The sequence below is a fragment of the Gracilinanus agilis genome, chromosome 2 (genome assembly GCF_016433145.1).
Source record: "Gracilinanus agilis isolate LMUSP501 chromosome 2, AgileGrace, whole genome shotgun sequence".
Classification (NCBI taxonomy): Eukaryota; Metazoa; Chordata; class Mammalia; order Didelphimorphia; family Didelphidae; genus Gracilinanus; species Gracilinanus agilis.
In genome coordinates this window covers 457,755,555-457,777,348 of record NC_058131.1, presented here as the reverse complement: position 1 = coordinate 457,777,348, position 21,794 = coordinate 457,755,555, and the positions used below count along the sequence as shown (strand labels likewise).

At 40.8% G+C, this 21,794-nt stretch overlaps 1 protein-coding gene and 1 pseudogene across 1 annotated transcript; one reads left to right on the top strand and one right to left on the bottom strand.

The window, feature by feature from the left end:
• The first annotated feature begins 1,876 nt into the window (after positions 1–1,876).
• Positions 1,877–15,352, top strand: RDH12 (retinol dehydrogenase 12). Its single transcript, XM_044661994.1, has 7 exons — positions 1,877–1,944; positions 3,688–3,806; positions 5,473–5,628; positions 6,399–6,503; positions 9,861–10,070; positions 12,100–12,289; positions 15,259–15,352. Exons 1-7 carry the CDS (start codon positions 1,877–1,879, stop codon positions 15,350–15,352), a joined length of 942 nt encoding a protein of 313 aa, XP_044517929.1.
• A 4,685-nt stretch (positions 15,353–20,037) lies between these two features.
• Positions 20,038–20,580, bottom strand: LOC123233984 (annotated as a pseudogene).
• Between the last annotated feature and the right edge of the window lie 1,214 nt (positions 20,581–21,794).

Sequence of the window (21,794 nt, the reverse complement as noted above, 5' to 3'; positions counted from 1 at the left end):
ACCCAGAGGAGCAAAGACAAATTAATTCTCTCTCTCTCTCTCTCTCTCTCTCTCTCTCTCTCTCTCTCTCTCTCTCTCCCCCTCCTCTCTCTCCCCCCCCCCTTCTCCTAGCAACTGCAAGATCCAAAGAGACTAGAGAAGAGACCATCTTGGAAGGAATGTGGGCATTCTCTAAAATAGAGTTGAGAAGGAAGTAAATCCAGGTACAGAGATGAAAGGGGAAGTACTATAAAATATGAGTTAGTGTTTTTATTCTTTCATTTCTTCTGATTAATACACATAATGTTCTTAGAACAAACACTATTTAAAAAAAACCCTTACCTTCTGTCTTAGAAAAGTATAGATTTATACTTAACAAAGTATAGATTCTAAGGCAGAAGAGTGGTAAGAGCTAGGCAAGTGGGGTTAAGTGACTCGCCCAGGGTAACATAGCTAGGCAGCATCCGAGACCAGATTTGAACCCAGGTTCACTTGACTTCAGGCCTGGAACTCTAACCACTGGGCTATTTAGGCTCTCCAAGCAGTCATTCTTTTAACTATGGTAGGAGAGATTTCTTGTTCAGAAATTATTTAGAGCACCAGGAGAGGAAGGGAAGGGAGGGAGGGAGGGAGATAAGTCTGATCATGTAACTTATTGAAAACATGTGTGAACATTCGTTATAACATGAATAAAGAAACAACAACAACAAAAACAAAAACAAAGAAAGAAACAAAGGAATAATGGAAGAAAGGGAAAGAAAAGGAAGAAAGGAAAGAGAGAAGGAGAGAGAAAGAAAGAACAAAAGAAAGAATGAAAGGAAAAGACAGGGAGGGAGGGAGAAAGAAAGAAGGAAAGAAAGAAAAATAAAGGGAAAAAGGAAGAGAAAGAACAAAAGAAAGAGAAAGAAAGGAGGAAAGAACTAGAAAGGGATAGAAAGAAGGAAAGAAAGGAAGGAGGAGAAAAAAGAAAGAAAGAAAGAAAGAAAGAAAAAGAAAGAAGGAAAGAAAGAAAGAAAGAGAGAAAGAGAGAAAGAAAGAAGAAAAAGAAACTATTTAGACTAACTATTCCCTAAGGTCCCTTCCATCTCTAAGATCCTGTAAGGAATAATTAATGCATAGTAGTAATATTTTCATTCTACTGTATATCCCCTTGTATGTGCATCCATCCCCCAAAAGCTCCTTGAGAAGGACTCAATTTTTGTTTGTATTTGTATTTCCAATGATTGACACAGATCCTGAAAAATAATAAAGTCTTAATACATGTTTTATTTACCTGGTGATGCAGTGGATAGAGCACTAGACCTGGAGTCAAGAAGAAATAAGTTCAAATCTTGCATCAGACACTTACTAGCAGTCTGACCCTAGGCAAACAACCTCTGCTTGGCTCTCAGTTCCATCTGTAAAATGGGAATAATAAAAGCACATACCTCCAGAGGGTTGTTGAGATAAATATAAGAATAGCTGAGAGAATAGTGCTTTACACATCCTTGGCAGATAGTATTATATAAATAAATGTTAGCTACCAATCAATCTATTGCTGAAGTTTAAAAAAAAAGTTACCTTTTCCATATAAATCATGGAGAGAGGGAGAAGAAGAAAAAAAGGAGCCATCATTTCCTAGGGATGTCAAACCACATGATGAGATGATTGAGCTACAAAAGACGTTTCTCCAGTTTCTCCACATTCCCTTCCCTAGAGGTTTGGAACCTCCCATTCCCATTGCCAAAGTCAGGAACTGGACTACATTTCCCAGCAGGCTGTGCTCCCAGAGCTCACAAATTTAAATCCGATTCTGAGTAGGGCTCAGATACAGTCACCTGGGAGTAGCGGAGAGAGCTTAAGTCCTGCAGCAACCTGAGAGAAGTGAGAGTTACCGCGGCGGCGGCTAGGTGGAAAGATGATAGGCATCATGGTGGGGCTCACCTCCTTCTTGTCCTTCCTGTTCATGGCAGGTCCCTACATCAGGTCTGTGTTTTTTCATCGACTCATTAAAAAACTTCTAAAAAGACCTCTTCTGCTGAGAAGCAAAGAGGATGGAGGCGGACTGGCGGGGGAAGGAGTAGGGGCAAGAACAGAAAGGCAGGGATTCTGGATACTCCGCTCAAAGATGAGAAAGGAGGTCAAGCCACGTTGCCAAGTGCATCACGCAAGGGGAAGATGGGTGATTTTGAATTCTTTGGGGACTGGTTAGAAGCGGGAATGACCTTCGCAGAGAACCCGCTGTTGGAATCTAACTATATGCATTATCCTTAATGCGGGCATGTTTCCTTGTTTACTCCCCGGCATCCCTAATCCGAATGGCACTGTTGAATGACATGGATCATGATTGCTGAGGGATTCATTAATGAATGCTCAGGGACATTCTGGGACAGAAATGAATGGACTCTTTTTTTTCCTTTTGAAATCCCCATGTGTCAAAAAACCCAGTTTCTCCTTCTGTGTTGTGATTTCTCTGTTGTGGTTAGAGTTTTATAAAATGTTAGGGGCTGCTTGTTCTGAAGAGAAAATCTGGGGATGGTCAATACTTGAAAAATATAAAGAGAAGGCTCAACCACATTCCAATTTGAGGCCAAAGCATCTCTCTAGGGCCTTGTTACTTCCTTTGAACTGTAAATAGGCAGCAGTGGGCAATAGGAAGGAGCTCTGGGCTCAAGAGTTCTGTAAGCCAGTCAGTCAACAAGCACTTATTAAATGTTGGAATTATATTCTACTGTAGTAGAATTATAGCAATGTACCTTAGATGGCTGGCTTCCTAGACTAATGGAGAAGTAGGGAGGTAACCAGAGCTGAGGATGGCCAAAGACTGACTTTGCTCAGAACTTGCCCAGTAGTCCCGGGCACAATAGTTTATTCAGTTAAGGTTTGTTGTGTATTATTCTTGGTGTAATATTTGTTATTTACAAATTGTCAATAAGACATGGGACCTACTTTTTTTTAACTCTTACCTTCCATCTTAGAATCATTACTATGTATTGGTTCCAAGGCAGAAGGGCAGTAAGGGCTAGGCCATGGGGGTTAAGTGCCCAGGGTCACACAGCTAGGGAAGTGTCTGAAGTCAGATTTAAACCCAAGACTCCCCTTCTCTATACCTGACTCTCAATCCATGGAGCCATTTCACTGCCCCCCAAGACCTACTTCTAAAGAACCATTAAAACAAAGACATAAATATCTCAGGGATGTTACAGGGGAATTCCTGCTCAAATGTCCTTTAGGGATTTTTCTAACTCTTTAAGTGTCAGTGTTTCTCTAACTTCTGCTACCTCCTTGACTTATTTATGAGCTTTCATGGTCTCTGCTTCTAGTGAGGAAACTTTCATCTGATTTGGCCTAGATTAAAAAAATACATTTTGTTTTTAATACCAACTAGTATAAGCATTCAAATACAGAAACAATAATAAAGGGGAAAAGTACAAACAAAGCAAATCAAACAAAACCGTATTAGCTATTTGCCCAGTTGATTTTCTCTTGCTCATAGGCAATCGCCCCCTTCCAGCAGGGAATTCCAATGGATTGCCTTGTTGAATCCAAATCAATCGACCTCAAGAATTAAGGTTAAGGAGCATGCTTTCCATGTCTTGCTAGTTTCATAGAGGAAAAATGGAAGAAATCTTCCAAAATGTCTGGTTGCAGTGAGCCATTTCTTATGCAATTTAGAATGGGATCAGGAAAGAAAGTTAGTTTTAATAACTTTTCCTCTTTTGTCTATAGGAAGTTCTTTGCTGGTGGAGTTTGTACATCAACTGTGCAGCTTCCTGGAAAGGTAGTTGTGGTTACTGGAGCCAATACGGGCATTGGGAAGGAGACTGCCAAAGACCTTGCTCGTAGAGGCAAGTCCTATGCTCCCAGGCTTTGTTTTTTTTTCTTGTTACTGTCCCACACTTCTTCCTACTTGATCTGTCTTTGCTGTTAGCTATTCCCATTTAGCCTTCCTACAAACAGAAGCATGTGACTAGGAGTTTAAGAATATGTTTAATAAGTTTTCTCATTTGTAATATTAGGAATTTTCAATATTTTTTTTGTTCCACAAACCCCATTTACCCCAATCCCCAAATGTGCTGTGAATCCCCAGGAGTAATTTAATATACTATTCATAATATTCTTTACAATTCTTTACTACTTATGGCATCATTAAAGAATTTTTAGGTCAAATCCCATAGACCAATGATGGGCAAACTACAGCCCATGGGCCAGATACGGCCCCCTGAAATGTTCCTTATGGCTCAGAGACATTATTTCTAATCTGACAAATACAATGAGTAGGATACAATACAATGAAACTTCGAAAGAGTTGCCTTAGAAACAGACCGACAGATGAGCATTTCCTTTCCTTTGGCCCCCTCTTTAAAAAATTTGCCTATCACTGCCATAGACCAAAGGTATCAAACCCAGGACCTGAGTCACACTGTGGTCAGCATAGTGAATGAGGTTATAATTGGGAAATGTAAATAAGAGATATTTAATAAAATAAATAAGAATTCATTAGAACATAGATAATGTAAATATGCAGTTTTCTAAGTCAATTTGAGGCTTTTTGGGATCTTTTTATATTATTTAGTGGTCCTAGTTTCTATTTAAGTTTGATACCTCTGCCTTAGACCCTTGTTGAAAGCCCTTCCTAGCTGTGTGACCCTGGGTAAGTCACTCAACCCCAATTGCCTAGCCTTTATCACTATTTTGCCTTGGAACCAATACATAGTATTGATTCTAAGACAGAAGGTAAGAGTTAAAAAAGAAAAGAAGAGAAAACAAAAGAAAAGAAAACCCTTGAATGTTTGGAGAACATCTAAATGGGAACTACTGGTCCAGGTGCTTTAAAGTCTCTTCTAGGAATAGAATTTCATAGCTCTATTGTAATAATTTAGATCTGGGGTGGTGGAGGCAGCTAGGTGGCTCAGTGGATTGAGAGCCAGGCCTAGAGATTGGAGAAAGGAAGAAAGGAAGAAAGAAAAAAGAAAGAGAGAGAGAGAAAGGGAGGGAGGGAGGAAGAAAGGAAATAAGGAAGGAAGGATGAGGAAGAAAGAAAGAAAAAGAGGAAGAAAGAAAAAGAGAAAGGAAGAAAGAAAAGGAAGGAAGAAGGAAGGAAATAAGGAAGAAAGGAAGAATTTAAATCTAGGAGGTTTAAATCAAGTGGGACCACTAATTATTTTGTAACTTTCTGTAAACTTTCACAATGTGACAGGAATAATCACTAATAAATCTATAAAGTTTTACTATCTTTTATCAGAAAAATTGCAAGCATTCATTAAGTCTGTGTTTCTCCTCTCCATCCCATCAACCCAACATACAAAGGAGTGAACACAGCTTGGCACCATGTTTATGTTAACAGATCTGAGTGAAAAGATTACTGAAAAACTCTAAGACCATTATGCTGAAGTTGTCTACTTATCCCCTATGGAAGTATTCATCTTTGACCACCTCCTCATGAGCCACCTTCTAAAAGCATTTATCCCCAGAGATGGAATTAACTGGTTCCTTTGTCTTTTCTCTGCCTAGGAGCCAGGGTATATATTGCCTGCCGGGACATACTAAAGGGAGAGTCGGCTGCCAGTGAGATCCGGGCTGCCACAAAGAACCAGCAGGTGTTCGTTCGGAAGCTGGACCTGTCAGACACCAAGTCCATCCGGGCCTTTGCTGAGGGCTTCCTGGCAGGTGATAGGGGAGCAGGGGAGTTAAGGCAGAAAGAATACAGGTTGTAAAAGTACCTCCTCCACCCAGAACTTTTCCTTTTTCCATCCTATACCCCACCCAACTGGTTCTGCTACTAGAACCTGCAGGACAGGGATACAGAGGAAGGGCAGGTCCACAAACTAAGGTGGGGCCCCTTATTTTCCTGTAGTTTCAGCTGTGGGAATATGGAAAGTACTAGGCTGCTCCTTGCCTGGGCTTGAACTATAACATCAAGGTGTGGTTCCAGCCTTGCAGAGTCCTTGCATTGTCCTCCATTGTTTGACCATCAGTGAGCCAATGGCCTTTTGTGGCAGTTGGCACACTTTAGAGTGGATCAGAGGGCACTACACTTTGGGATCAGGGAAGATGGATAACCAGCTTCAGAAAGGTCCATGAGCAAGATTTAAGGGAGGAACATAATCCTAGACAAAGGGACATTTTGTGGCAGTTATTGATGGTGAAAGGTATACCCAGCCAATGAGCACTCTTTCCTTCTTCCTTATCATGTGATGCTGTGCTCCCATTAGATGGCAGGCCACTTGGGGGCAGGGGCTGTCTTTCTTTTTAATTGCAGCCCTAGCACTAGCTGGTGCTTAATGTTGATTGGGCTGGATTGAATGGATCCTCTGGGTAACTGACATTGTGTGGTCATGAATAAATGCCCAGAGCAGATAACCTTGTTAGAACTGTGGCAGACTGATATCAGTTTCATCTTATTCATGGCTCATTCTGCTTTTATTGTGCTTTGTCAGAGGAAAAGCAACTCCACATACTAATTAATAACGCAGGCGTGATGATGTGTCCGTACTCCAAGACAGCAGATGGCTTTGAGACCCACCTTGGAGTCAACCACCTGGGTAAATGGTTTTCTTCTGGGGAATTTGAACTCATTCATGCCTTTCCTGTTCTCCAGCTCACATCCAGAGAAATGAAGCCATTTATTTATTTAACCTTCCTCCCTAAGGCGTTTGGAGGCAACTGTGCCTGGGACCCCTAAACTGTACTCTGGGCACACTGGGACTTTTAAGTTATTATCTTGTCCTGTATAGAAGATACTGAGGGCTAAGAACCATGACATCCATACACAGCATCTGGCAGGACTCTTGTTACTATCTGCAAATGCTAAGATTGTGCTGTAGAAGGTTTGGTCTCTAATGTGTACTCAGTTTTGCATGTTGAACACACAAGCTGGGAGCAATTCCAACTCTTCCATCCTCTGACAGATCAAGATTCATCCTAGGGGAAAACCTGAACCCACTTGGGTTCTACACCCAGACAATTCACACCCATCCACATGTCAACACACCCATAAATGCTTGTACTTTCCACACATTCATCTTGTTCTCTAAATCATCCTCCATCCCTTTCGTTTTCAAACTAGTATTCTGCTCTCACTTGTGGTTCTCATTCAATTAACTGTTCCATGCTTAATACAAGTGCTCAGGGGCCATCTACTCAATGTATCTATTCTACTATTAATTACCAGAGTTAGGAGAACACTGGGATTATTTGGGTAGCCTCAGTTTTAGTATCTGGGAACCCTGAGCCCAACTGTTCATCCTTTATCGGCTCTCAGAGTAGCCCTCTCTGTCCTCTAAATGGGAACAACCTTAACCCAACTCTATGAATTTTTAATGGCTCTGTGGCAGGGAAAACCGGGAATGCTTCTAAACTAGCTCTATGGAAGGGAAAATTGGGAATGCCCCTAAACCCAGCTCTATGAATTCCTGATAGCTCTGTGGCAGGGAAAAGAGCATAGGAATATGGTAGATGAAATCAAGGTCACAATAAACTAGACAAACTACTAGTAAGCAGACCAGTTAATGTAAGTTAGTGCCTATTTCTTGGCCTTTCTCTAAGATGGGATTTTTTTCCCATATGAACTAGAACTTTTAGGAGATATTGGGGCAAATAACATCAGTCTGGTGTATGTGGCACAGTTAGGTAGCTGGATCTGGAGTCAAGAAGATTCATCTTCCTGAGTTCATATCTGGCTTCAGATGATTACTAGCTGTATGTTTCTGGCTGAGTCATTTAACCCTACTAGCCTCATTTAGTTTCTTCATCTGTCAAATGAGCTGGAGAAGGAAATGGCAAACCACTCCAGGATCTTTGCAAGAAAACCCCAAATATGAATATGTTTGGGGCTTTTGGTTTTATAAGACTATCCTCTTACAAACATAAATAATATGGAAATTTAAAACAAAATTTAACCTTTAAAAAAAAGAAGGAAAACCCCAAAAGGGGTCACCAAGAGTTAGACATGACTGAACAACAATAACAAGTGTGTAGATAGGATCTATTGATCAAGGTCATGACCAGGAAATCAGGTATGGCAAGAGAGATAGGGCAGACAGGTCAAGTCTAGGGAGATGGACAAGACTTGAGAAAACTAGGCAGTACCCACAAGCTGAAAATCCAGTTGGGAAGAGAGGTCAGGGTTAATGAGCAGTGTGGGAGTTCTTGTCAAGTTTTGGATTTGGAGGGAGAGCCCTTTGGTTTAAATGCTGGTCCTGCCACTTTTGTGGCCTTAGGCTAGTCCCCTAAACTTTCTGGGCTGGTTTCCTCTTCTGTAAAATAAGAAGGTCGAACTGGATGACCTCACAGATCACTTCCAACTCTCAATTTAGGGACCTGTCATCCAACAAGGCCTAATCTGCCTTCTGTCTTCTTTTCTCCTTCTTGACTATGGCATGGGTCACATAAATGGAATCACAGTCAGAAAGAGAAAAGCAAAAGCTGTTGGCATTCTCTGTTCTTGATCAGGCAGGAGTAAAGGTGCTGCAATTATCAAGAGATTATTACAGAGAGGGACAAGAGAAGTAAAAAAACAAACAAACAAACAAACAACTGCCTGGCCTTATCCTTGTCCTTGAGGCAGCTGTCAGGATTGCAGTCAAGAAGACTCCTCTTCCTGAGTTCAAGTCTGGCCTCAGATACTGACTAGCTGTGTGACTCTGGGAAAGTCACTTAACCATGTTTGCCTGAGTTTCTCTATCTAAAAAAAAAAGAGCTAGAAGGAAATGGCAAACCACTCCAGTATCTTTGCCAAGAAAACCCCAAGTGAGGTTACAAAGAGTCAGACATGGCTGAAACAACTGAACGCCAACGCTTGTCCTTTGGAAAAGGAAAAGATTATAGTAAAAATATTTAAAAGATTATAGTAAAAATTCCCTCATGTACACAATTTTCTGAACACATCCTTTAACAACAGGGCAGAGTAGAATGATATTTGAATAGCATTTTAAGATTCTTCTAATGAGGTAGGTATTGAGAGTTATGTCATCTCCATTTTATAGAAGAGGAAGTTTAGGCTTGGGTTACAGGGATTTCAACCAATAAATCAATCTACAAACTTTTTCTAAGTATTTACTATTTGCCAGGTAGGAGCCATTATTAGGGGCGTGAGTTACAAGATAAAAGTGAAACAATTCCTGTCAGCAAGGGGGCTTATATTCTGTTGGAGAAAAAAATATACAATTATATATTTATATACAAAATAGATAAAGGCATTAATAGCTGGGGTTGGGGTGAGAACCAATAACGTCTTCCTGTAGAATGGAAGGAGACTGGAGATTCTAAGAGGTGGAGGTGAGGAGGGAGGGCATTACAGGCATAGAGGATGTCCAGAGCAAAGGCACACATCCATAGGAGTTTTTACTTTATCCTAGAAGCAATAGGGAGCCATTGAAGTTCAGTAAATAAGGGAGTAATGTGGCCAGATTTTCTTGCTTAAGGAAAATCACTTTGGCAACAGTGTGGAGGATGGATAAGAGTGAGGAGCTGACTCAATGGTATGCTGGTAAATGTTTAACAACTAGCTCTCCAAGAAAACAAAAACAAAACATAGGCACATTATAAGTGTATCCATTTAAATTTAATCTGCATTATTAACATTTTTCTCCTTCCTATCTAAAATCTAGATGATCCTCAAAAACAATAAATCAAGCCATGATATGTGGCGTTGGCTGATTTCTGAAGTTTAAGTGCTCACAGAGAAAATTTAACCACTGATTCAAGTGGGGTCCAGCCCACTACTGGACTTGAGTCAGGAATATTGTACAACTAATAAATGTCAGAGACAGGATTCAAAACAAAAGTCTCTTCTTTAAAGTTAAAGAGCCAGTCAGTTCAGCTCCTCATTTCCCATTCTTGGACAGTTGCTGTTATTGTCAAAGCTTTCTCCATCCTTCAACCTTCTCTTCTCCTCACAGGTCACTTCCTTCTGACTCACCTGCTCTTGGAGAAGCTAAAAGAGTCAGCCCCATCCCGGGTGGTGAACGTATCTTCCGTGGGTCACCATTTGGGCCGCATTTTCTTCCAAGACCTGCAAGGGGAAAAGCACTATAACCGAGGCTTTGCCTATTGCAACAGCAAGCTGGCCAATGTGCTTTTTACCCGGGAACTGGCTTATCGGCTGAAAGGTAAGCCTGCTGCTTGCCGAGGGCCCGATGGGTTCAAGTTTGAGAAAAGAACTGTGGAAGTGACCAGGATCCTCTGTAATAGGCGGTCCTCATGCCAGTGAAGCCAAAGGTCTGCAGGCTGCCCTTCCCTCCCAGAACCACCCCCTGGGTCATCCTGTCCTCCCTCCCCCTCAGAAAGGGAGGAAAAAAGACAAAAACTATTTCCTTGAGTATGGGTTGAAGAGTGGGCATAGGTAGTTACTACTACTACTACTACTACTACTACTACTACTACTACTGCTGCTGCTGCTACTGCCACTGCTACTACTACTGCTGCTACTATTGCTACTACTACTACTATTACTATTATTGCTACTGTAAGAATTTAAAATGTAGGTTTTATGCTAAATATGAAAGTTCTAAAAGTAATATTGTGGTTGCCAATTTAAAAAATTAACTCTTGAGTCACAAGTCTGTTAGCTGCTCTTAACAATTTAGTTTAATAGAGATATAGTAAAAGAAAGAAATAAAGGAAGTAGAAAGTATTGCCTAGCTAGATACCCTATAATTTCTGTCTGAAGAAGTCCAGCTCCCTCAAGTTCCAATCTCCACATGGAGTCGTGGTAGTCTCTTAAGCCAGGAGTCTCTGTGGTGTCTTCAGCAAGGATTCCACCAATCTCTCCAGAAGCCAGGAAGGGAAAGCCAGCTACTCACCCAGCAAACTGACACAGGATCCAGGGAAAGAGTCTCCTCCTTCAGTCTGGCTCACTGACGCAGAGTCTCCAAAGATGAACTCCAAAGGAGAAGTTCAAAGGAGAAGTCCTTTGGACAGGAAGTTCAGGACTTTGTATAGTTCTTTTTCCACGTCACTTCCTGTCCCTTCCTCACTTTACAGGAACAAATCACAATCTTTCAATTTGCCTAGCACTGCCCAGGAGGTGGTCAGTGGCCTCTGGAGTTGTCACCCCTCTAGCAAGTGACTTGTGAACTCTCATACTTAGTGACTGGTAAGGTACTAAGTAGAGGTACCCGAGTTTTTGATTGATTAACTTAAAAATAGGCAAGGGGAGAGTTAATCCTGTCTTCACACTATTACTATTCTTACTATTACTTCTATTATTATTACTACTATTACTGCTACTATTATTGCCAGTACTAGCACTACTACTTCTATTACTACTACAATTACTACAACTAACCTGACATTTGTACAGCAAAAATGCTTGAATATTTGGAAAACACTTCATATAGGTTATCTTACTGGACCCTCAAAACGGTTTTGTGTTGAGGCATTGTCAGTACAGTATTTCTATTTTTCAGATGAGGACGTAGGACTGAGATGTCAGATAAATTCCTAGAGTCCTGGGGTAGCTAGGCAGTGCCTTCCTGACCAAAGGACAGAGATAGAAGACAGTTCTTGCTCTCAGAGAGATTAAATTCTAATAGAAATAATAGGGTAATGGGATCAGGAAAGCCTTAGTCTAAGGAAAAATATACTGGAGAGCCGAAATCAAGTCCTGCCTCAACTACTTACAAACTCTGTGATCCTCCGCAAGCCAGTTGAACCCTGTGGGTTTTTGTTTCCTTATTTGTAAAGTAAAGGGTCCAGATAATAGTAATGTCCAACTATAAAATTCTAAGGTTCTCTGAAATTTGAGAAAATGTATGACTCTGACTTTCTGTGGATCTTGGGGAAGGGAACAAGCATTTATTAAGCTTCTATTATTTACCAGGCACTAAGCTAAGAGCTTTACAAATATCTCATTTGATCCTTACAATAACCCTGGAAAGTAAGTATTGTTATCTACATTGGGAAAACTTAAGGCAGAGGTTAAGAGATCTATGCAGGGTCACACAACTAGTACGTTTCTGAGGCTGGATTTAAACTGAAGTTGAAAGAGAGAGATTATTTTTCAATCTACACACTGAGGGGAAGCAGTTTCCATTGAACCCTGTCATAATTCCTGTGCATCCAGTCGATTTTCTATATTCTTCAGGCTCTTATGTGTTGAATCCTCCTCCATTGTAACTTCTGTCCTTTGTACCTTAGGGACTGGTGTCACCACATATGCAGTACACCCGGGGTTAGTCCAGTCAGAATTGGTACGCCACTCATTCCTCTTGTGTCTGCTGTGGCGTCTGTTTACCCCCTTTGTGAAGACAACCCCTCAGGGTGCTCAGACCAGCCTGCATTGTGCCTTGGCTGAAGGCATTGAATCTCAGAGCGGCAGATATTTCAGGTGGGTGCATTGAAGAAATGAAGGCTATAGACCAGTGATGGTGAGCCTATGGCACAGGTGCCAAAGATGGCACACAGAGTGTTCTCTGTGGGCATGTGCCAACCCCTTTGCCCTATTAGTTCATTACTAGAAAGGCAGAGGGACTCAGGTGGAGCTGCTCTACTCCCTCCTCCACTATGCCTCCCTGCCCCTTTGCCCAGTAATCCAATGGGAGCACACAGTGGGTGAGGTGGGCGGCATAGGTGGCAGAGCTGGAGGGGAGCAGAGTGCTTGGACCACTCCCTTCCTCCTCTCTACACTTGCTGAGGACATTTCTCACTTCACCCACTCCTCCCCCACAGCAGCCCAAAGGGAGTACTTTCTCTGACCCTGTGTGGGGTAAGGGGGAGCATGGTGAGGAGTGGGGTGGACACAGCACTTGGTCTGGGAGGTGGGGCCCAGCATTCTATCTCTAAAAAGGTTCACCATCATTGCCATAGACTCTGGAAGAGGAGTGATGACTGACTCCTTGGCCCCCTGGAAAGAATCTTGGATTTGGTGTCAGAGGCTCTGGGTTCGGATCTCAGCCACATTCTGTTCAGTTGAACTGAGACAAGTCTTTTCTAGACTTCAATTTTCTCATCAGTAAAATGAAGGGAGACTAAGTAACCTTAAAGGTTCCTTCTAGTACTAAATCCACGAAAAGGAAGGGAGGTATTAAGCTTGTGGCTAAGGATATAGGTTGGGATTGGGACAAGCACTAGGCAGTTAGTCCAGAAAAATTGGAGAATAATATGGAAATATGTTTTGCATGGTAATACATGTAGAACCTGGATTAAATTGCTTGTCAGCTCCAGAAAGGGGGAGGGAAGCAGAGAGGGACACAATATGGATCATATAATTTCAGAAAACTTATGTGGAAACTTGTTGTTAAATAAATAAATGAAATTTTAAAAATGTGAACAATTCCCAGAATGAAGTTCTTTTATGTATACTCAGCCTTGTGGCTTGCCTGTGTGTACCACTTAGCAGCTAGGTGACAGGGTGGATAGAGTGTCATGCCTGGAGTCAGGAAGAACTGAGTTCAAATTTGGCTTCAGATGCTTACTAGCTGTGTGATTCTGGACAAGCAACTTAACCCTGTATGCCTCAATTTCTTCATCTGTCAAAAGAGCTGGAGAAGGAAATGGTAAATACTCCAGGATCTTTGCCAAGAGACTCTGGGCAAGTCACTTAACCCTGTTTGCATAAAAAGAAGCTAAGCTTCCTTAATCAAGTCTCAGTTAATAATGTGACATATTAGGAAAAATTTTACCACTCTCATTCAGAAACTATCTTACAAAAAAACAAAACAAAACCTTGTTTGCCTCAGTTTCCTCATCTGTCAAAAGAGCTAGAGAAGGAAATGGCAAATTACTCTAGCGTCTTTGCTAAGAGACTCTGGGCAAGTCACTTAATCCTGTGTGCCTCAATTTCTTTATCTGTCAAAAGAGCTAGAGAAGGAAATGACTAGGATTTTTGCCAAGAAAACCCTAAATGGGGTTATGAAAAATCAGACACAACTGAAATGACACAACAATAACAAAAAAACCTAGGAAGTAGAATTTTTTTAAAGATAGTCTGTCACTACATTTTGCTTCTAATGGTTATTTTATCCCTCAATTCTTGTCATAAATGGTAAGTGAGGAGCCAAATCTAGATAGTATGGATATGAGGAAGGGCTTGCTGTTGTTGATGTTCAGTCATTTCAGTCATGTCCAACTCTTTGTGACCTCATTTGGAGTTTTCTTGGCAAATGCATAATTAGAAATCTTGAACCCTTAGACTCCATCTCCAGAATTTCTTGTTCCAAAATTCCTTTTCCTCTCTTCGTCCACCTCGTGTCCTCACATTTATTTATAAGTTGACTGTAACCCCACCTTTTCACTCTCTTCTCTTGTGACCATGGCTGGATTAGCTTCCTCTTTATTCTAGCTTTTTATTTTCCTTTACTTCAACTTATTATCAATAAATATTATTAAATATAATACTTGGAGATATTGTATATTACTTTTTAAGCTTACACAGAGATCCTGGAGTGGTTTGTCATTTTCTTTGCCAGCTCATTTAGCAGATGAAGAAACTGAGGCAAACAGGATTAAGTGACTTGCTAGGGGTCACATAGCTAATAAGTGTGTGAAGCCAGGTGTGAACTCAGGAAGTTGAGTCTTCCTGACTCCAGGCCTGGTGCTATATCCACTGCACCACCTCATTGTCTCATAAATAATGGCAAGTATGTAGAAATTTAAAATTCAATAAATTCAGAGTTATACTAGAATTCCAATAACTTTCTCCTTCTTTAGGATAGGTAGGGTGGCTCACTTAATTAATAATTTTTATGTGATATAAGGGCTAGTTTGTTCTTCTAAAAGTTTATGATGTAAAGTAATTCCAGATCCTCTTCATCCTTCTCCTTCCTTCTTGTGATCCTATTAGTTTCTTTCCTGATTTGTTTAATTCCATCTAATACAAAGCACTGGTCAGCCATAGCAGCCTAAATCCAGGGCTAAAACCTTTTAAACCCTGGTTCTCCAAGTCCAGAATCAATGTTCTTTCTGTTCTTATCAATTAAACCTGTTAAGAAAAGCACTTGTCTCGGCTAACTAGGTGACTCAGTGGAAAGAGAAACATTTTTTAAATTAAAAAAAATAAAAATAAAATAAAGAGAGAGCCAGGCCTGGAGATGAGAGATCCTGTGTTCAAATGTGGTCCTAGCTGTGTGAACCTAACCAAGTCACTTAACCTCCATTACCCAGCCCATACCACTTAGAACTAATACATAGTATTAATTCTAAGGTAGAAGGTAAAAGTTTAAGAAGGAAATAAAAAAGGCACCATCTATTAGGGAAGTAGAAAATAGAAATCTCACAGGACATTTGTCTGGGTTGGATACACACACTTGACTCCCACATTTCTTTCTCAACCTCTAAACATCTTCCTCTCTCAACCAGTGATTGCCGGAAAGCATGGGTGTCACCAAAGGGTCGTAACAACAAGACAGCCAAGCGCCTATGGGATGTCAGCTGTGAGCTCCTGGGCATTTAATGGAAATCCTTGGTGGCAGAAGAGAAGCTGACTTTACATTCTTTGCCTGTACTAACTGAGCCTAAACACCCAGGAACAATTCCCCAACGGAGACAGCACATTGGCAATGGGAAGGATCCCCGCCTGCTTGGGACCAGTTTCACCTCCATCATCCACCTGAGGACCTTTGTCCCCTCTGCTCTTTTGCTAGTTTGGCTCATTTGGATAGACAGCCGCATTTCCATAGCCTTCCTTCCAAAGGGTGCTCATTTTTGGGTTACACCTAAAGGGCAGGCCCCAGGTGACAAATGATACACACTGAAAGGCTTCTGGGGAAGGCTACAGTGGTTTCCCCCCTCATCATACCTGGTTCCAGCTTCATTTTAGAAGCAATATTTACTTTGACTCAGACAAACTAAAAGGGGCCTAGAGTTAAACCTTTCAAACTACGGTAGATCCTTCCCCACTTTAGAAAAACAATCCTCACTGTGGATGTTGGGACACAGCTGGAAAATCTTCCCCAGGTCTGAACTCTCTTTTGGCTGCTTCCTTTGAGCCATCTTGAACTGTTGCTCTAAAGACAGCCTTTCCCCTCTATAGTGATGGGGACGATTTCCTTTTATTAAAATGCTTTGATTGTTTGGTGTTTGTTTTTTTCCCTACCCAAGTTTTGGAGATAATAAAGAAAAAGGAGGTTCTACCTCTCTGCTTTTTTTCTGTTGCTATTTCTCACAATAAGATCACAGAGAGAAGCCATTATGGTGATTTCAGGCCTTCTGACTTCAATTAATAGCCTCATAGGTAGCCTACCCTTTCTTTTTACTTTCCCATTAAATCAGTGATTTAGTTTATCCATCTAGATTTATTAATTAATAAAAATAATAAGTAATAAAAATCTAAAATTAAATTAATACAATTATAATTATATTACAAAATAATAAAATAAATTAAATTTAAAAATTTTAAATGAATTAAAATTAATTTATCCATCTAGAGAGCCACCAATGCTGACCTAGCATTTGCTCTGCTATTTGTAGTCTTGGGAGTTGATTGTGGGCACTGGGAAGTGACTCTCCTAGGGTCAATTGGCATGTTTCAGAGTCAAGATTTGAATCCCCTCCTCGTTCTCCTCCTCCTTCTCTTCCTTCTCCTCCTCCTCTTCTTCTTTAATAAAACTTAACTTTTCCATCTTAGAATCCTTACTAAGTATTGGTTCCAAGGCTGGAAAGTGGTAAGAACTAGGCAATGGAGGACTTGCCTAAGGTCATACAACTAAAAAAGAGTCTGAATCCAGATTTAACCCCAGGACCTCCCGTCTCTAGGCCTGTTGTTCTATTCACTGGACCACTTAGCTACATACCCCACCAACCTGTTCTTAACACCACTGAGATCTAGCTCCCAGGAGATCTAGCATATGTCTAGATCTACTTTTGATATGTTTTTTTTTTTTTTAACCCTTGTACTTCGGTGTATTGTCTCATAGGTGGAAGATTGGTAAGGGTGGGCAATGGGGGTCAAGTGACTTGCCCAGGGTCACACAGCTGGGAAGTGGCTGAGGCCGGGTTTGTTTTGATATGTTTTTTGCATAGTCTTGGGACATTTCATTGGGAACATTAAGACAGAGGGCTCCTCCTCGGTAAATGAAGATCTCCGTAATCTTGATCTTGAAGTCCCTTCAGGTTCTAATAATGGATGATTCAGAGTCTGATCCATGTTGGCCATGGCCTAAATCCCGTAGTCATTGCCCTCTGCCACAAATTTAGACCAGAGTCTTCTGGTAGGACAGCTGTAGGACAGTCAGACCCAGATACTTCCGTGATCTAGGTCATCTAAACTTCTATGATGACTCGAGCTCAAGCTTGACCAGATCATGTCTTAGTTTCATGTTTCTATAGACAAGGGATGGCCCTGCAGCCTAAAAGGGGGTGGGGCTTTCTTCCCAGGCAGATCAGATGTGAGAACATAGAGACCACAAACTTCCAAATGGCACTACTGTCTAACTTTAAAAAAAAAATTTTTTTAGAATATTTTTCCATGGTTACATGAGTCATGTTTTTCCCCTCCCCCCAATTCCTCCCTCCCCTTCTCATAGCCTATGTGCAATTCCATTGGGTTTTACATGTATCATTGATCAGGACCTATTTCTATATTATTGATAGTTGCACTGGGGTGGTTGTTTAGTCTACATCCCAAATTGTATCCCCATCAACCCATGTGTTCAAGCAGTTGTTTTTCTTCTGTGTTTCTACTCCCACAGTTCTTTCTCTGGATGTGGATAGCGTTCTTTCTCATAAGTCTCTCAGAATTGTTTTGGATCATTGCATTGCTGCTAGTAGAGAAGTCCATTACATTCGATTGTGCCACAGTGTATCAATCTCTGAGTATAATCTTCTCCTGGTTCTGCTCCTTTCGCTCTGCATCAATTCCTGGAGGTTATTCCAGTTCACATGGAATTCCTCCAGTTCATTATTCCTTTGAGCACAGTAGGATTCCATCACCAACAGATACCACAATTTGTTCAGCTATTCCCCAGTTGAAGAACATTCCCTCATTTTCCAATTTTTTGCCACCACAAAGAGCGTGGCTATAAATATTTTTGTATAAGTCTTTCCTGCTATGATCTCTTTGGGGTATAAACCCAGCAGTGGTATGGCTGGATCAAAGGGCAGGCAGTCATTTAAAGCCCTTTGGGCATAGTTCCAAATTGCCATCCAGAAAGGTTGTAGTGTCTAACCTTTCAGCCAAATAAGAGAAGGAAACCAAATTGTTTTTAGTCTGGACATCTTGTAGCACCATGAAAGTGATTTAGTTCCTCTGCATTGTGAGGTTTTGGGGACTTTTGGTGCTAAAAGAGAAGATGATGGACATTTTTAATAAGAGGATGGGGAGTGGTTTATCAGGATGATATGACTTTGCTCAGATATGACTTGCTCAGAGGGCAGCTAAGTGGCTTGGTGCATAGAAAAGACAGATCTGGATTCAAATCTGATCTCTGACACTTCCTAACTATGTGATCCTGGGTGAGTTACTTAAGCCCCATTGCCTAGTCCTTTACCACTCTTCTGTCTTGGAACCAATACATAGTATTGATTATAAGATGGACAGTAAGGATTAAAAAAAAGAAAAACTACAATATATTCAGATCAAACGCTGGGCTAGATGTCCTTGGGACACAGGTGTGTAGGGATAGGGGAAGATAGGAAAAAGGGAGAAGGGCCAAACTTGTGAGAAGAGCTGATGACCAAAGCATGGGCAGACCTGGATGGAAGATTATCAAGAGTGCTATAATCTAAAGGCCTGGGATTAGGGCAGAACCTGGCAACAAAGTCTAAAAGCAGAGAGAGCACAGAGAAAACATAAAGAGTATCTTCAGGAATGGTTCCAAAGAGATACTATTTGATAGTTGCTAAGTTTTCTTGATTCTCTGAAGTTATATCATGAGGTAGGTAGGTAGGTGGTTTTTCAGGGAAATAAAAATTTTCCAGAAGCCAATATCATATGTGACTGGAATCCAAACAGAAAAAGACTTTAGATCAAAAGACAACTAACTACTGCCAAATGCTTGTCCTAGGGCTTCTGAAGATGAATACCAAATCTACCAGTGATAGGATAGGATGCTCAATTCTATATCAACATCTAGCTCCACCTTCTAGAAAACTAACATGGTCAGTAATTGTAATTTCCATATTATACAGTGGCTCCCATTCTGCCCATTTGCTCCCCAGTTTTCTTCTGGAAAAGACTCAACTTGGAATTACATGATATCATTCCTGCAGATTTGTGGCAAGGCTTGGGTAAGGCACAGCCTGTTCTGTCAGAATGTTGCCTGGGTGGGAGAGTAGAGGTTGTCTTCTTCCCACAAGATAGAGTGCCAGCCTTCAGCTCAAGGTAGTATTTCCAGAAGAGACTTGCCCAAAGTACTTTGCAGATCTTAAAGCTCTGAGTCATGGCCCAATCTGTTGATCTTTCCTCCCCAAATGCTGGCATGACCACAGATTTAAATTTAAATTCTTAGTCAGGCTCTGAGTGCCACAGGCAGGACTCTTAACGCCATCACCATGTCTGCTCGTAAGTTCAACTGAGACAAAATGGGAATTTTACTACTGGAAAACTGAAGGGAAAACAAAACTGAAAGGGAAAAAATGGAGAATCGCAAAAGGGAAAGGAAGAAACATTTAGCAAGTATGTGCCAGACAGTGTACTAAAAACTTTATAAATATTATCTCAATTGATCTTCACAACAATCCTGGGGAGATGCTGTTATAATTCTACTTATTAAAAAAAGGATTTTTTTTTACAGTTGAGGAAACAGAGTTAGACAGAAGTTAAATGATTTGCCCAGAGTTACACAGTAAGTGGCAAAGACCACATTTGAACTTGAGTCTTCCTGACCCTAGGCCCAGTGTTCTATTCACTGTGCCACTTAGCAAATAGATATTCAAAGTACACATTTCTTAACTAGGTCAACATTTTACTAAGGGCTTACTAAGTCCAAGGTTCTGTGTGAGGTATTGTCTAACCATAGTTGTTCTTGGCTGGCACATATCTTAGTGGGCACACACATCCTGTTCATTAGCCCTTGGGGGGGTTCTATGGCATCAGATTTTGGGGGTTGTCTACCTTTTAATGAAGCTCAGACCACATAATCTATAAGCTAGGATATAACATCAATCCATCGATAAGCATTTATATAGTGGGCCAATTTTTTATTTTTGTTCTGGAGAGAGAAGAGTTGCATATTTAGGGTGTCCAAACTCAGGACTCCAAGGTCTTAAGGGGGAACTTTGACAACCTTCTCTCTCCCCTTATATACTTATCAAATAGGTATCCCCCAGATCTGTTTTCAGGCAATCCCAGTCTCCTTAAATTAGTGGCATGATCTCCCAGCAGGTTGATGATCTTTACCTGTTCATCAAGGAGTTTAGACTTCAAGAAGCCACAGAGATGTGGATCTTCATGGCCTTTTGACTTATTGTATGAGGACAACAGTTCCTCGCTAACTCTTCTTACTCACAAAAACATCATCCAGAGCCTGTGGGCCATCTTGCCCAACCTTCTACCTCTGATTCTAGGACATTTTCCAGAATGGGATGTCTTCTCCTTTTTATTGGGTACTAAAGAATTTTTTCTGTATATTCCTTCTTTTTGGACTGTTCTTGGAAGAACTTTGAGAAATGTCTCAGGGCTGTATCATGATGGGGAAAATAATAAGCCAAGAAGAAACAGGTGTAGCTAGCATACAACTCCATTATTGCTAGAAAATTCAGTCTGGATGGAAATTCTGGGACACAAAGTATCAAAGTTACAAAGACACAAATACAATAATAGTCCCTGATCTCAAAGAGCTTACATTCCATGAGGGAAGAGAACATATACATAAACTGTACATAAGCATGTAACTGTAAATAAACATATATAAAGTACATATAGGGTGATGTAGTGGATACAGCATCAATTCTAGAGTCAAGAAGACTCATCTTCTTGAGTTCACATATAGTTTCTGACACCTACTAGCTGTGTGGCCCTGGGCAAGTCACTTCACCCTCTTTGCCTCAGTTTCCTCATCTGTGAAATGATTTAGAGAAGGAAATGGCAAACCATTTCAGTATCTTGGCCACGAAAACCCCAGATAGAGTCCTGAAGAGTTGGATGTGTCTGAAACAACTGAACAACGATAACAACAAACTTTGTATAGCCTTTATAGAAGCCAGAGCATCACTTTGATGATTCAGGTCCTCTAGAACAGAAGTGTCTAACTCAAATAGAAATGGGAGCCACCCATCTGTGCATAGGGATTCCTGCAGGTGGCATATTGACTTACTTTAAAAATGTAATCTTACTTGTTTTTCTGTATTTTTACTTATTTTGTTAAACATTTTTCAATTACATTTTAATCTGGTTCTGACTGTACTCAGAAGTGTTTGCTACCTCAGCCCTGATGGAAGATTTCTTTTTTTTTTTTCATTTGTTTATTTATTTATTTAGAATATTTTCCCATGGTTACATGATTCATGTTCTTTCCCTCCCCTCCCCCTCCCAAAGCTGATGAGCAATTCCACTGGGTCTTACATGTATCATTGTTCAAAACCTATTTCCATATTATTAATATTTGCAATAGAGTGATCTTTTAAAGTCAACATCCCCAATCACATTCCCACTGAACCATGTGATCAATCACATGTTTTCCTTCTGCGATTCTACTCCCACAGTTCTTCCTCTGAATGTGGATAATGTTCTTTCTCATAGGTCCCTCAGAATTGTCCTGGATCATTGCATTACTGCTAGTAGAGAAGTCCATTATGATTGTGCCACAGTGTATTAGTCTCTGTGTACAGTGTTCTTCTGGTTCTGCTCCTTTTGCTCTGCATCAATTCCTGGAGGTTGTTCCAGTTCACATGGAATTCCTCTAGTTCATTATTCCTTTTAGCACAATAGTATTCCATCCTGGTGCAAGATTTCTTCA